The sequence below is a fragment of the Haliaeetus albicilla genome, chromosome 2, assembly GCF_947461875.1.
Source record: "Haliaeetus albicilla chromosome 2, bHalAlb1.1, whole genome shotgun sequence".
Classification (NCBI taxonomy): Eukaryota; Metazoa; Chordata; class Aves; order Accipitriformes; family Accipitridae; genus Haliaeetus; species Haliaeetus albicilla.
In genome coordinates, this window is record NC_091484.1 from 26,221,772 (window position 1) to 26,238,587 (window position 16,816).

At 41.5% G+C, this 16,816-nt stretch overlaps 1 protein-coding gene across 2 annotated transcripts in view; it reads left to right on the forward strand.

Moving 5' to 3' along the window:
• The first annotated feature begins 12,983 nt into the window (after positions 1–12,983).
• The window catches only part of NPHP3 (nephrocystin 3), a 29,068-nt gene continuing 25,235 nt past the window's right edge, over positions 12,984–16,816 (forward strand). For both annotated transcript variants that reach the window (XM_069811626.1, XM_069811637.1), the window contains exons 1-3: positions 12,984–13,459; positions 13,807–13,932; positions 15,224–15,374. In XM_069811626.1, the coding sequence (XP_069667727.1) occupies positions 13,106–13,459; positions 13,807–13,932; positions 15,224–15,374 (631 nt within the window). In that variant the 5' untranslated portion in view covers positions 12,984–13,105. The remainder of the gene's footprint in view (positions 13,460–13,806; positions 13,933–15,223; positions 15,375–16,816) is intronic.

The following is a 16,816-nucleotide window of genomic DNA, read 5'->3' on the forward strand; positions in this document are numbered from 1 at the left end:
ATATGGGTACACATTAGATACAGGAATTTAGGCCCCATTTTCACACTCACTCAGATAAAGACCAATTCAATATTGCTCTAAGAAATCTGATGAAAAAGTAAGTTAGACTTCTAAATCACCTAGAAGCTTTTTTAATATTTTACCTGGTGTTTAATTAAAATATCACAACCCAAGTAGAAAGCAAGGCTTTGCTTCATTATGCTATGGCCTGGAGTGTATCTCTGAATGAATCGGCTCCAAGCTGTAATAGGAAAACGTGTTTTTGAGAGGAGCAAGCACACAGCTGCTTAACCATATGGAAGTGTATCTGCATGAAGCTCTGTTAATATCCACTTCTCACCTCCTCGCTTACATCCAAACGTGTTGCCCTGGAGCAGGCTCCCACTTCCACCTTCACTCCCCTGCAGCCTCCTACTCTTACCATCCTTTTGTCCTCCTGTAATATTTCAGTTGTTCTGAGAGCTCTAGCAGGTCACCCAGCGACATGACCTTGAACACTGACAAGCATCCTGCCAAATATACTGAGTCTTGCACAGCTTATTTTAGATCAACATTATATGTCTCTGGTAACCAAATATACATGCATCACTTACTGGAAAAATCAGTCAAACAATTTCACGTCCTTTCCATACAGCTAGAATCCTGCAAAGTGACGATATTGGTTTGCAGGGGATATATACTGTTTTTTCAGTCACTCACTATGTGTAGGTTTATACATTAATATGATTTGATCCTCTTCATTCTTAACTTTTCTGTAGCAAAACTTAAAAGGAAGATAGATGGGGCCCAATGTACAGAATTCTATGCTTTGAAAAACTAGATCATAAATTATGCATATGACAGCTAATGAAGAGCAAACCTACAAAAGGAGTTAAACAGCTAGATTAATATCAGAAGCATGAACATGTCTAAACCAATTTTCTTTACCTGATAAACTTACTGATAGGTTTCAAGTTGACAAAGAAATAATTTATGTACCACACACAAAGGCCGATTACTTTCTCTGTTGAATTTGGCACGGATATAAGCATATTCCCCATTTATTAGCACAGAATCAGAGAGGGGAACTTTTTAGCACAGACCTGATTGCTTACTAGACCTGTTTTTCACCAGTTTGTTTTAAATAACTGACAAAAGATGACTCCAGTCCTTCTCCCATGATGACAATAGAAACAGGCTATAAGACAGCAAGATACTCAAACATTTAACATATGAAAATTTCCCTAAGGTGTGACTAACTAAATAGGTAGCTCCTTGAACCTCATCAAAATTTGCATGACTGCACTGAAATACAAAATCAGAGCCCGCTACCAAGCACACAGTCTCTACCCAACCATCATTGAAGAAAATGCATGCTCAATTCTGTTGCTCGTTCCCTGTGGGCTTCAGGCACTGCATCCCATCTGTGCTCTCATCATTTGTCTATGAGCTGTGTTCTTAGGCTGGTATTCTGCTTTCACACCCCTCAAAGTGCCTGGAGGGTAAGGAGACACTTCATATGGAACATACAGTTGCCTGTGTTCAGAAAAACAAACCATGCCATTTTAAACACCATTCTATGTTGCAGGCTGACCAAAGACACGTTGGCCTTTGAAAAGGTGAATCCAAACACTGCAGCACCCTCTCCAGGGTAGTAAGTTACTCTGTGTTAATACCATGCCCTAAACTGTAACAGGAGGAGGACAGAGACACAGCCTCATTTCCTTAGCACATCATGCAGAGAACATGGCTAAGGACCCTGGAATACAATTCCCAAAAGGCATTGCCACGTTGCGAACAGAAGGAATTTGGAGAGATTTGTTTCTGAAACCAAGCACCTGAGCTTGCTGTTCACTAGATATGAATACCCACCTCAGTGTTCCTGATGCACTGAGGAAGCACTGTCATGATATCCCAAAGCAAAGGTACTTCACTTGTGCCCAGTTCATTTGCAAGCTATTCAGGTATTGTGGGGGAAAAGAAAAGCTCATTGCTACCCGAGTTCCTGACACAACCTGGCCCCTAACCCAGAAACTACAATTAGTTTCTTCCATCATGTGTGTACATAATATAAGTACAGCAAGAAGAATAGGGTTTGCCCTTACTCTCTCAATTTCTCTTCCATGTGGATTAATTTTCAAAGGAAACTCTGAATGTTTCAAGTAGCCTTGGGCTTTTCTTTAGCAGGTGCATGAAAATGAAGTGACAGTGTTTAGGGAGGATGGGGAAATAAAGTAATATTTTGAATGCTTCCTTTACTGTTAGGTATCAGTAATGTTTATTCTAACGTATCACCTAATCTAAAGTCATGTCAATGGAAAGGCTTCACCAGAGACTGCAACAAATTGTTTACTCAATAAAGGTCATTCAATTGGTGCTGTTCATCATTTAGTTCCATTGTGAACATAAGCCCAGCTCTGACACTTAACAATTTAAAGCTAGGTAGGGTTACTGTTTCCAAGACTAGTCTCATTGCCACACAGAGTTCTAGTAAAATTGTTTTGAAGATGCAGTGTGAAATGTTTCTTCTGATTTAAAGGCAGTATGTTTTTTGACAGGTCTGAGCTATGAATTTCATGGCTTTAGTTACCTCATTTAAGAATAAAGTGACTATCTGCTGTTTATAAATATGTTGAAAAAGTGTTTTATAGCATATTTTCTCTTTGAAGTCAATATAAAAGGTCTTTAAAAAACAAGTAGAAAAATGCAGAAAAGACTTTGCCTGCTTTGTTTTTGTTAGAAACTGCTCTGGGGAGTTAGGTCTCTCTTCTCATTGCAGCTTGCTTGCTTTGTGCAGAGCAGAAGCTTTATAAAAAGAAGTTTAGCCCTTGTGACTCCAAAGACAGCTTTCTAATGTACTTGAGATACCAGCAGGTATTAAAGATTGTACGTCACACCAAGCACTTTGCACTGTCTTTTCCCAGCGATTTGTAGCACCTGTGCTCTGCTTCCTACCACACAGAAGATGAGATTGCAGTCTTCCAGTTGCCAGAAGATACTTTCATCTGTGTTGACCCCAAGCCAAAAAGATCTCTTATCTTTTTCCCTTTCCTTTACCATATGTGATGTCTCTTCACACTGCACAGTTGTGTTTTTTTTAAAAAAAAAAAAAGAAGAAGAGACAGAAGACTGAATTAGGAGCTAAGGGGATGAAGCACAGGCAGCAGTCAGACTTCTGCATGGAGCAATACCTGAAGGAATGCAAAGAAATGTCTGGCTGTTGCAACACTTGTACTTGAGTAGCAGGAGTGAAGAGGCCCTGCTAGTAGCTATCTGGTTGTCTTATTACTCCTTTGGCATGCATTGAAAGATGGTGAAAGGTGGAATGGGATGGGAATGAAGCCTGGGAGGGAGAAAAAAATGAGTTTGTGGAAGGAAAAGAACAGCATGGCAAAGAACTTTTCAGAAATGAAGTAACAATTATGCTGTATGTCCCTCCTTTTGAAGTCCTCAGGACATTTTCAGTAATGTCTACTTGTAGTATCTTACACAATTGTGAAATGCCTCTATGTGTACTGCAGAGAAGCTGTGGCTCCAGGTACAGAGCACATAAAAATACAATTGTTATGTAAAAGTGGAGTTGTCTTGTTTCCCAGACACAAGTACTATGGACACAATGCAACTTGTAGAGCATGCTCTATAAATCCAGTATATGTCATATGGATCAGATCCATTGCACTTGAGCAGATCGAATCATAGAATTGTTTAGGTTGGAAAAGACCCTTAAGATCATCGAGTCCAACTGTTAACTGAGCACTGCCAAGTCCACCAGTAAACCATGTCCCTAAGCACCACATCTACATGTCTTTTAAATACCCCCAGGGATGGTGACTCAACCCCTTCCCTGGACAGTCTGTTCCAACGCTTGACAACCCTTTCGGTGAAGAAATTTTTCCTAATATCCAATCTAAACATCCTCTGGTGCAACTTGAGGCCGTTTCCTCTCATCCTAGCACTTGTTACTTGGGAGAAGAGACCAACACCCACCTTGCTACAACCTCCTTTCAGGTAGTTGTAGAGAGCAATAATTTTTCCTAGTTCTCCAGGCTAAACAACCCCAGTTCCCTCAGCCGCTCCTCGTAAGACTTGTGCTCCAGGCCCCTCACCAGCTTTGTTGCCCTTCCTTGGACATGCTCCAGCACCTCAATGTCTCTCTTGCAGTGAGGGGCCCAAAACTGATAATCTGTACAACAGATGTATGTTGAGTTGACACTTCCTACAACATCAAACTCAGTGCACAGGCACAGTGGAGCTGATGATTAGCATGTGCACAGTAAGCAATCTTCTATACAACGACCAGTCAGACCTACCTGATAAGAACTTGCACCACTTGACACTGTGGAGATACTCCCCAATACCAGACTTTCAGAAGCTCACAAGATCACAAACACATTTCCTATCCAATAATGAATATGCTCTGTTTCCAGGTACATATACATATTCACAACTTATGAACTGAAGCCCCTCCAAATGTGGAGACACAAGGTACCAATTAACATACCACGAAAAACTCCACAAGAGCACATTTCTGCTGTATGCACTACAGACAAGTCTTTTTTCCTTCCTCCCATTCTCTCTGGTCACAGTTCATTGCTACAAAACTCCTGAAGGAAGATGAGTTGTGGCATGAACCTGGAATGTAATCAGACCTTTACACCTTCAATCTAAAGTACTCCCAGAAGAGTTACTGTAATGGCATGCCTCACATGTTTCAGAGAAAAATTAACTAGACCTTTTGCCATATTATAGCACATTGGTCTAATTTCAGCAATGTCATAACATAGCTTCAGTATGTTTAAATAAGCTGTAACTTAATTTAATATATATCTGACCACAAAGCCTTTCTTCATTCAAGTCACATTTAAAAAATGACCTATGTTTAAAGGAGTATGTGCAGCTCCACTGTTCTCCAGCCATTCCTATTATGCAGTGGTTATCTAACTTCTCTATGTGCCAGTCAGCTCTAGCCTCAGGACATTCAGGATCAGCTGCAGTTATAAAAAGAGAAACATCATTTGGTTTCAATACACGTCTCATATATAGAATTCAAACACAATAAACAATGAAGTGCTAAAAAGAACCTGCTAGTCCAATAGCCCAAGAAATTTTTTAGGAAACTATATAAACTGACTCCACAAATATGCCACATAACGATTTAGAGATAAAATTCTACATCATGTAGTTGTCAGATTCAGCTCATACATGCAGAATTAATATAGCACACAAGTAACTACATGCTCTTTCTAATAATATGAACTCCATGGAAAATACCTAAGATTCTTCATTCACTTCAGCAATTTCCACACTATCCAGATTAATTTCTTGAAATGATATCCTGTTCAGCATGACAAATAAAAAAATATAGCAGCACCCCTCAACAGTGAGCACTTCTAGCTACACAATTAAAACTGGAGGGATCAATAGAAAACTAAGGAACATAGTATTTAATTTTCAGCTAGATGAGAAGGACCCTTCTCTGGAAGGCAGGAGTTCAGAGCAGCTAAGCCTTTACAGGGACCCATTCAGAGTTGAAATTAGAGTTTCAAATGTACATGCTAAGAACTTCTGGGAAGCTTTCTAGCATTTATCTTCTTAGAGCTGGGTATCAACATCCCACATGCCACGCCTCTGTTGGCACTTCTACCACTAGCCTAGCAACACAGGGATTTCTGAACAATCTTCTCACAGGATATGAACATAATTTCTTCTGCATTTGATCCAGTCAGAAAAAAATCTACGTGACTGTCCTTATAACTCCTAAAAGCAAACTTGCTTGTGCATGAAAATAAAAGAGTGACACCAACCACAAGAAAAAAATGGCAAGAAGGGATTAGCCCCTTGGATATCAAAGTAAATACTGACATGATTACAGATTAGGCATGATTAAGGACCTTGCTAAATTGATACCTTAGTGAACTGCAGTCATTTGCATCATTGAATAAAGGTTGTTCTAGAAAACAGACTCAGGTATGGCATCTTCTAGTACTGTCACACCAATTTCTTAAGCTTGCCCTCATGGTGCAATCCATGACTTTAAATGTCTGACTTCTCTAGACACTGCAGAGGGAGAGTCACACTTGACCACTGACAGAATACTGGAGAATGGAGACGATAGCTACCTAAAGGAATGATGGAGAATGGCTATGTTTTATACCTGATAACTCTTGAGATATCAGGTGCCTCCCTGAACCAGACATCTAAAATGAAGTAAGAGTTCATTTCAACCTCATCTGGGTATAGCTGAGTACATCTGGAGACATAAGACTTTTTTTTTTTACCTTGCTAGAAGAGAGGAGGAGTCCTAATCACTGAATTAGAGAATTATGATCCTTATAGTTCTTTCTCTCTGGCCCCATAAACCATGTATTCTCTGCTGTATGACATACTAGTTCTCCCCAGACAGTTGCAGAAGGTCCAAGCCCAGTCATCCCTACAGCCTCTTGGTCAGGGCATCCTTCTGTGAAACAAAAGATTCAGGATCTAATGGCTGTAGGCTAAAGAAGCCAGTGAACCCACTCAGGTATCAAGCTTTCGGATGGGGTGGCAGCACCATTTCCATGTGTTTTTGAAGAAAATTTGGTCAGATTTAGGATGCCTGATTTGCAAATCCAGATTGGGATAAGCTATTGGAACACTCGGCTCTGCCAAGAAGGCAGATGTTCTGGGTATGAACAATACAACATGAAAGTACTCAGGAAATTTCCCTTGGGTCCTATTGAATTTCACATGCTCACTAGCACAGGAAGGTTTTGCAAAGAGCACTTTTAAGTGATCTTAGAAATTATTAGGCGTAATCTTCAGCATATTTCTTCTATATTCATCCCTTGTTATGCACCACTGTAGTTTTGTGGCTCTAGGCTGAAGCAAAAAAGAGCACGGCAACAGCAATTGCTTGTCATTAATATCTCTCAGTTTTGCTGTTTATTTGGTCATTTCCCTCCCTTTCACCCCACTTCTCTGGTGAACAAGATTAGTTGTTCCTCAGCATTGTGACCACACATAGTATTAATCCAATTGGCCTGGAATGAAATGGCCATGAGACTGCAAAATCTGAGATGTCCTTCTCAGTTCAGTGATGATTCAGTGACAATAAAATTGATGTTCAAGAGCTCTCTTCTTGCAGGGATTGTAACTTATTGTGGAATTTTCAGTTAAAACTCAGTTCAGACTTACAAGAAACTAAGGTTGCTTCAAAGCCTCTTTTGAACTTTTAATGGAGAAATGTCATTGAGTGACTTGCCGTAAAGAGTAAAGAATTTTATCTTGTCTGACATACTGAAACCATGCAGGTGCAAAGTTTGGTTCTGATTATGAATTGCATTGTTCTGAACCCATTTCCTATAGCTTACATTGAAACATTTAATGAGTCCTTGCATTACCAGTTACAAACATAAATATGGCTAAAGTAATAGGTAGGTGTGGAGGCAGAAGATTCCTTTGCAGTGCTTTCGGACTACTATTTCCATTCTAAATAACGGACTGTAACAACCTTCCTACATAAGGGTATCTAATTCCTTCATCAAAAATCAGAACACCTACCAGTTATTTAAGATTGCAAAGCCAAGCCCTATTCATACTGAAATCAATACAAAACTATCTATGAATTTAATGGAAGCAGTATATGGCTCTCAAAACTAGTTAGTATTGTGCTTTTCAGATAATACTATCTATGACTGATAGGCAAACCACTACATCAAAACTTCAACTTTTATTTATCTAAGTGTCTCCTCTTTATTTTGTCTTGAAACATCTTTCAAAACTGTCTCAATTCTTTAAGAAGCTTGATTATAGCTAGAAGCATGTAACTTCTGAACTAATACTTTCTTAACTCCTGTGTATGCGATTTCTTTCTTTTTCTCCCACCTCCTCACACAACCCCGTTTTCCTGAGGTCTTGCTGTCCTCTAGTGGCGGAGGGCTATGACATGTAACATTATAGGAGCATTTAAAAGTAGATGTCCTCTCCTTCATTATGATTTTCATCATCTCTGCTCCGGGTAATTTTCAGGTCTCTCAGTAAATGGATTCTTGAAAGAAGCTGATGATCTCAGCTTGAGAGACTGTAATAAAGTTACTGACTGAAACATAGTAAGTTCAATAGCTATTTGAACTTAGAACTCTGCCCCAAGGTTGAGTTTGTTAGGCAGTTTACAATTAACCACCTGTATGTTGTATTATTTTTAGCTTGAAAAGAAAAAGCAGATGCATCAGAAACTCTCATAAACATGCATATAGAAATAAATTATCTTAAGGCTTTAGATGGGATTTTCAGCACATTTCTTCAGACTTCAATTTTACAGTCCTACTTCTAAAACTTGTTTATGACAAAGTCTTACTTATGAATGTAAACTTCTAACTTGGCTAATGATGACCTGTAATCAGTTTCTTAGTTACTCTGTCTCCTATACTCACTCATGACACCTCAAATTACTTGAACCCCAGTTATGCAATTTCATGTCAGGTCACAGAAAGACTGCAAGGTGTAAACCAGTCATAATGATGGATATAGCCCCAGCCATGCTGGGTCATAAGAAAAACGGAGGAAGACCTCTACCTCCCCACCATCTAGCAGACATTCCCTCGGCTGCACAGAGGTCCAGAACCCTACACACCAGTCACGGTGGCTGGTGCACCATGGTACTGCTGCCACTTAGCATGAAGGTCTCAGAGGAGGACAGAAGCAGATGCCTTTCATGCTGATGAACAAAATGCAGGTGTTGCAACAGGGCAGAGATAACAAAGTAATTCTCATGCTCAGAGCTAAGATCTGGAAGATTCAGGCTTTTATGGAAGAACTAGAGTACCAGATTCAAAACAGATCACCTCAATTGAAAAATTCCCCTGACTTCATTGTGTTTTACATCAGGCCTCGTGTTATATAAAAGAAAGAAGGTGAATAAGAGGATCAGTCATTTGGCTTATTCAGGTTTGCACTTCCTGTAGACGGTGGAGTACTAGGGAAGAACAGCCAAATAGTAAGCAACCTTTTAGAGCAAGGTCTTCATCGTCACTACAAAGAATGAAGTAGAAACATATATAATCCAGGGCAAAACTAATCTTCAAAAAATTACCATACTACATATTTTCACTGCAAGTCCTCAATAGAACTCTCTTAATCATGTTCCATCAGTCACAGATATTTTTGAATAATGAATGGGATCATAAAAAATTATCAACTTGATTCAATGCAGGCACAAACAATTTAATAGTGATTTATGAAGGGCTTCTAACACACTTTGCTTATGCCTGTGCTATATAGCCTTAAAAGCCACTCCCGCATCTGACTTAACAAAAAGGATGTTGTGTAGAAGTTTGGTCAGCTGCCTTTCATTTAAAGCATCTTCAGCTTTCAGGTCATTACCAACATTCATTCTAATCATAGCAACTCTTATTTTTAATGGGTAGTCAATCTGTGGCAACCTATCATCTTCAAATCTTTCTCAGCTTCCTCTTATCTTGCCATATCCTGACCTTGTACGCTAAATTTTACAGGAATGCATAAGTAATAACATATAAAATATATTATTTTATAAAATGAACATCTGCTAACTTGGAGCTGAACCTAATAATGCATGTAAAAAACCAACCTTCTTTCAGAGGGCCAGTTCCTGCAGCTGTACTTTTCTCTACGGGACAGATCCTTAGATCCATAGATTTTGTTTGTTAACAGTCACCAACGACTCCTAAAATGAAATAAAGACAAGAGTAAGAAACTTCAACAGTAAACCATGTAGTAATATAGTGGATATATCAAAGACAAAAGCAATACCCCTAAAGATGACACATAAATGTTTTTAAACTGTAGCCCAGTAGATTTTAAGCAACAACAAATAAAGCATTTACAATGTTTGCACAAAATTGTCTATGCCATAAAGCATGAAAGTCCATGGGCTTCTAAGTAACACACACAACAAAAGAACCCATAGTCTCAGTAGGAGGAGAACATTGGCAGAGTAGTTGTTCCATTGCGGATCAGGAGTATAGATTGCATACTGACCCCGAAGGGGTAGGTAGAAGAGTAAATTTGTCAGAGGACTAGCCAATATACTTGTATTGCTCATTATGTGGATTCCGGGATGGAGAGCAGTCTGGTTCTGTTACAGCTGAAGTCATGAAGGAGCTTTACAAAGTACAGGTCCTCATCTGACAAATCTATCTGTACTGCGTCTGGCTGAGGTAGAGCTAATTTTCTTCACAGCAGCCTGTATGGTGCTGTGTTTTAGATGTATGACTAAAACAGTGTTGACAACACACCAATGTTTTAGCTATTGCAGAGCAGTACTTGCACACTGTCAGGGCCCTCTCTGCTTCTCATTCTGCCCGCCAGTGAGTAGGCTGGGGATGTGAAAAAGTTTGGGAGGGGATACAGCCAGGACAGCTGACCCGAACTGGGCAACGGCATATTCCATGCCATATAATATGATGCTCAGCAATAAAATGTGGGGGTAGTCTTTCCAAAGTAGTTGTTCCCCAGAGACTGGCTGGGCATTGGTCTGCTGGGAGGAGGTGGTGACTGACTGCCTCTGCAAAACTTTTTTTTTTTTTTTGTTCTCTCTTCTCTCTTTCCTTCACTAATTGAATTGTCTTTATCTTGACCCACAAGTTCTTCTCGCTTTTGCTCTTCCTGTTCTCTTCCCCATCCCACTGGGCTGGGGTAGTGAGTGAGCAACTGGTGGGTGCTTAGTCACTGGCCTGGGTTAAGCCACCACATCTCACACATGGATTGTCTTAATAACCTTTCTAAATTAGGTAAATAATGTCAGTGATAAACATGAAGCTGTTCAAGTATCCCAAGTGTCTTCACTGACTGGTGAAATGACTGGGAACTTTATGGCGCAATTCCTCCAGCATCAATGTCCTCAAAGGACTAAGGATTGGGCTGCTCCAATTGAAGCTTAAAAAAAGTAACGTAACATGACAAAGCAATTTTTAAAGAACTTGGTATTATATTTTCCCCAGGGATCGATTTTCTGGGTCAATTCATTTTTAAAAGTTAAGACAGCTCATCCCCACATATTCTGAGACACTGTTTCCAACATCTATGCAATGAACAGTTGGATTTCTTTCTGAATTGTCCTAATCGGTGATATAAAGCAATCTTTGATAGTTTACAAATTAGATGTTGAAGCAAGCTATTCTAATCTCTAAACATTAGGAAAACCAATCCATGAAGCAACAGGGAAGCAGTATAATTTTCCTGTTTAGAAAGGGTTGTGTTAATATGGTCTCTACTATCCATAAAAATTCTGTAATGCACCCAGAGGCAGCATTAGAGAAACAGCATTTACAGTTCTTCCAATCCATTTGTTAATGTGAAGTGGATTATTAGAAGGAATCCGTAGCTCTTACAATACTACACTTTTTATTCTAGGCTTAAAGCTTGGAAATTTTGACTTTCACAAACTCAGAATATGAGAACAATTCAGCTGAAGCACCAGCATGAACGTGCTTTTAATTATTCCCAGAGCTCAAACAGCAGTGAAATAGAGGAACAGCCTGATACCAACATGCAAATGAAGAAACCAAGAGCCTTGCTTTATTACAGAATTACAGGCTCATTTGCTGAATCACCTAATACTGTGCAGGCTATGGTATTGTCAACATTCAGGAAAACATAGTAGCCCCCTTCCCACAATTGTCATGTATTCTGTACCTGTCTTTTTCACTGAAGCAAGGTTTAACTGGAATAGATCACTAACGTAACCATAAATGACAGTCAGACAAGAAATTATTTTTTCCTCATGAAAACAAAGGGCTAAAGTTAGGGCAAACAGCACATATTCCCAAACCCGAGTTTTTACTCAAGGAAATAAAACAACACCTTTTCTCTGTTGTACACAAAAGTAATTTCCCCCTCCAATAGATTTTGAAATTCAGGGATGTATCGCTGAAAAGACATTTCTAAGATTATTTTTTTTTTCCTCCTCTTAAGGGGAAATGGCTACCCCTGTCATGGCTAACAAACCTGGCACATATGTGAGGCAAAACCTGCTTTAAAGTAGCGACATTTTTGTTATTCGTGCCAACGGTAGGGCAGGTTCTGAGATTTGGGAACAAATGGATGTTCTCCTCAGCTTCGGGGATCTGCTCCTCTGAAATCCCCAAGACAGGTGAAGGAACCAGATAGGGTTTTTTGAAGAGGCAAAGAGGGAAATAGCATTATGATAATTAAAGGGGCAGATAATCTACGACTGCCTTATTCCTGAAAGGGAAGGTCTTCAAATGGAGAATTCATGAGTTTCAGATGAGGCCGAGAGGCAGCACAAGGTGCAGGCACTGAACTCAGGTGTGACAAGGCACCATTACCCAGCACTTACTTCTTGGTGGACCCACTACCATCTCTTCTCAGGTCATCTCCTCTGGCGTGTGCCAACTGGTCTCAAAGGTCACAGAACACCGAGAAAGAATTCCCCCACAAGGTCTCTACCACACGAAAGCTTGTGGCACAACCTGCACACCTCTGTTTGGCTGAGGAGAGCCGGCCGTTATAAACGTGTAGACCACCCCGGGGTGCGGCACAGCCTGCAGGCTTCGGGGCAGGTGGCGGACCCTGTCGGGCCCTGCTCTCTGAAGAGAAAACGGACACTTTTTTGGCTGAGGCTGCCCGGCCAGGCGGCAGAGCCCGGCGGGGCTGAGGGCTCCCCGGCGGAGGCTGAGGTGGTGCCAGAGGGAGCAGGAGGGTTTGCCGCGCCCTCGCGTTAGCTCCCGCTTTCAAAAGCAAAAACCTAAACCCCCCTCGCTTTTCCTCAGAGGAGCAGATTCCCGCCCTCCCGCCGCCGCCGCCAGGCCCCTCCCGCCCGCCGCGGCTCCGCCTTTCCCCGGCCCTCGGGACGGCTCCAGCAGCGCTCCTCGGGAGGGGGCTGCCGTGGGACGGGGCGGGAGAGGGAGGCGGCGGCGGCCCGCGGGGCGGCTTCCTCCCGCCCTCCCTTCCTCGTCCGGCCGCCGCAAGGAGCGGGCCGTAGCCCGCGGGCTCGGAGGGCCCGCCGGCTCGGCCGGGCCGGGGAAGCGGGGAGGGGCCGCCTCTGGGAACGCTCCGTCTCGGGCATGTCCCCGCCGTCAGGGCCCGCCGGAGGCACCGGCTGCTCCGCTCGCTGTTAAAGCCTCACCGTCCGCGGCGTCCCCCGGCCATGGGGACGGCGTCGTCCCTGGTGAGCCCGGCGGGCGGGGTCGGGGAGGTGATCGAGGACACGTACGGCGGCGGTGGCGGCGAGGCCTGCGAGATCCCGGTGGAGGTGAAGCCCAAGGCCCGGCTACTGCGCGGCTCCCTGCGGCGCGTCGGGGCCTCGCGGCCCGGCGGCCTCATCGGGGCCAGCTTCAAGTCGACGGCCTCGGTGCAGGAGCTGGAGTGCGTGGCCGAGTACGAGCGCCTGAAGAAGGAGTACGAGATCTTCCGCGTCAGCAAGAACAACGAGGTGGCCTCCATGGTGAAGAAGGAGGCCAAACTGGACAGGGAGAACAAGCGGCTGCGCGCCGAGCTGCAGGTAGCTCCCGCCGCCCTCTCGGGTGAGGGGGCTGAGCGGCGAAGCGGGCCCCTCGCGCCTGAGGCTGCGAAGGACTCGTCTCGCTCCCCGGGAAGGCCGCAGCAGGGAGGCGACGGGTGCGATGGCTCGTCCTTCCCGCGGAGGGCGAGGTGCCGCGCTGGGGAGGCGTCGGGGTGCGGTCAGGGCGTGCCTGCGGGGACGGGGACGGGGCGGCTGTCTCTCCCCGGGAGCGAGGGGAGACGTAGGGTGCAGGGATGACGTTGTTGTAGTCAGACCTGAAGAGTAGTCCAAAACCTTTTGTCGGCGATTGCTTTCGCTCAGAAAAATGGTATGTTAAATGTTTTCAGGCGCTTCAGAAAACTTACCAGAAAATACTTAGAGAGAAAGAAAGTGCTTTAGAAGCTAAATACCAAGCCATGGAGAGAGCTGCTACTTTTGAACATGATCGAGACAAGGTCAAAAGGCAATTCAAGGTATGGCTTGACTTTTCCTGGGAAGATGACCAAAAAGAAGATAAATGTTGCTTGGTCACATTCCCCCAATGAACTCTTCTCCAATAGCTTTCATGAGGCGCTCCTCTTCTTAAAATAAATAAATAAATAAATAAAAAGGGGGGGGTATCATAGGTGTTGCTGCCTATTTCCTTTAAGATAATCCTATCAAAAGCTCTCTGTGAAACTATGAGGAAAAAATAGAAAATAACTTTTTAAATATTAGAAGGAGGATATGCAGTGATGCATCTTAAACTAAATTCCTGCGTTGTTTGAACACAGGAATATATTCATATTTGAGAGTGACAAGAAGACATGGGCTGCAAACTGACACATACTGAAGGAATGTATAAACACAGAGTTCCATTATTTCTGAATAAGCTTTATATATAGCATTATAATGTTTAGTACTTCTAACTTACATTAAAGAAAAGTGTGTATTGGTGCATCTCTTTTGGCTGCTAAAATACGATAGCCAGTTAAAGACAAAAGCCTTTGTGCTTTTTGGAGGGGTGACTTGAAGGGCCAAGCTGATGCTTCTGCTTTTCCCTTGCTGCAGATAATGATACTTCTACCACCCAAATAGGGCAATAGGTCCTGGTTTTGCACTGTTTTTAAGATTCTTGATATCTTTAATTGTAACAGGTGCTAATGTTTGGCAGATACATAAAACCAGGATTGGTTTTGACCTTATTTAAGAAAATGAGACTTTCAGAAGATTTCATTTCTTTGAATTTAAATCTAGGTTCATGTGTTCTTCCCCACATGATGGTAATATTTTACAGACAGGACAGCTGGAGGTGCTTGATCACTTTTTATCTTGGGAAATTTAAATTTCTGCAACGATAAAAAGTAAATACAAGATTATATGTAAATGTAAAAATATACATGGAAGAATAAAAGGGAACCTTTGGAAAAAAATATTACATGTAGTGATTTTAGAAGACAATAAACTTTAAAAATGGCAAGTAACTTTCTTCACCTTTTAGCAAACTTCCCATAATAATGCAGACTTCTAACTTCCAGAACAGTATGCTAAGGTTTAAAATGGTAAAATTTTAAAAATAGATAATTGAAAACTGTGTTTTCCTGCTCATTTATAGGCTCCTGTTGGCTTCTTGTTTACATTTTCATGCCTTTGCCTGACAAATGAATGCTAGAAACTTATTTTTCCAATTGAAAGCAGATAACATGAATTCAGGAACTGATAGTGAATTTTAAAAGGTTTATGGTTTGTATTTCTTTTTTATTTTTTCTTCTTTCCTGCTCATAGATTTTTAGAGAAACTAAAGAAAATGAGATTCAGGACTTACTGAGGGCCAAACGAGAGCTAGAAGCAAAACTTCAGAGACTCCAAGCCCAAGGAATCCACGTGTTTGATCCCGAAGAGTCTGATTCTGATGATAATTGTACAGATGTTACGGGTGAGAATTCCATCCCCAGCATTTTGTGTTGGAACGTGACTGAAGTCTCTGAATAGTAAAGCACATGACAAATATTTATGTTCTTTTGAAAAAAGTTTTATTAATCCAGGTGAAAAGTAACATAAAGCAGTTTAAAGGGTAAAAGCAGCTGACTTGACAAACTTGGTTTAGGTTGTGGGAACCCCACGTTTCTGGTCATAGAAATAGACGAAGAAAACAGAGCACTGTCTAGACACAGTGACTTGAACATTTTTTTTTTTAAATGGTTCTATGAGCAATTCTGAGTTTTCTAGTCTTTTCTGAGTTTTTTGATTCTAGATCTGAAAGATCATGTTCCAAAGGATCCAAAAAGCATGCCTGAAATGAGGGAATCTTGGATAGACTTACTGTCTATGGATGATGAAGTGTGCCAGTCCCAGCTGCTGTACTTTTCAGAATAGCAGAGTTAGATATTTAACAAACATGAACTGACCAAAAGAGTTGTTTTATTGAAGAATCTTTTGAAAGGGAAGCCGTAGCAAACCTGATGACATAAAAGGCAAAACCATGTATGTGCTGTAAGAGGTATTTGATAGCATGGGGGGGATTCAGATAGGTATGTGGTCAGTCCACTGACTTTGTATCTGGTTCAAAATAGAGCAATACTTGTAGCAGACAGTTAGCACCTTAACACTCTTAATTATGGCCACCATTACTTCTTGCACCATGAAGGGTTACTGAGGAAAAACTGCATGCAAGTGATGTTGCTTAGCCTTTGTTTTGCTTATTGAGATGTATCAACTGTCACATCTTGGAAGGAGTATAAATATGCAATCTTTAAAAGTAGAAACGTTTCAAAATGCAGTGCTTTTTGCATAGTAACAATGCATTTGATGAACTTTAATGGTACAGATAGTCTTGTTTCCTTTTCTGTGTTTTTTCTGTCTTCTTTTGTGTTATATCAATTTTTGAACTTGTACTTCCCTTCTTTACTTTTTCTAAGTCTTCCTCAATTTCCTTATTTTCTCTGTGGAAGATTTATTTAGTGTCTTGAATGTTGTACATTGATTGGCAGAAGTGTAATCCAAGCATATTATGGAGAGATACTGAGAAAGCTCTTTCACACAGCACAGAGAATATAATATATTTCAATCCTGACATACAGCCCCTTTAGACTTTTTCAGTGCTGGAACATTCCTGAACAAGTTGTCAGTTTTGTGATGTGCACAAATGACTGCAGCCATACTGTGAACTGATTTTCTGATTTGTAATGCAAGTCAGCATTTGAACCCAACAGATGTAAACAATCTATATAATAACAAATATTAGCAAATAACCTCATCCTTTAGCAGCATGGCTTCTCATTGACTTTGGACAAGCCCCCATTTAGAACTACAGCACACAAAGGTGTGAGCAAATCTGTTAAAGGAGAAAAAATTATGTTCAGTGACATGTGGTGGTAG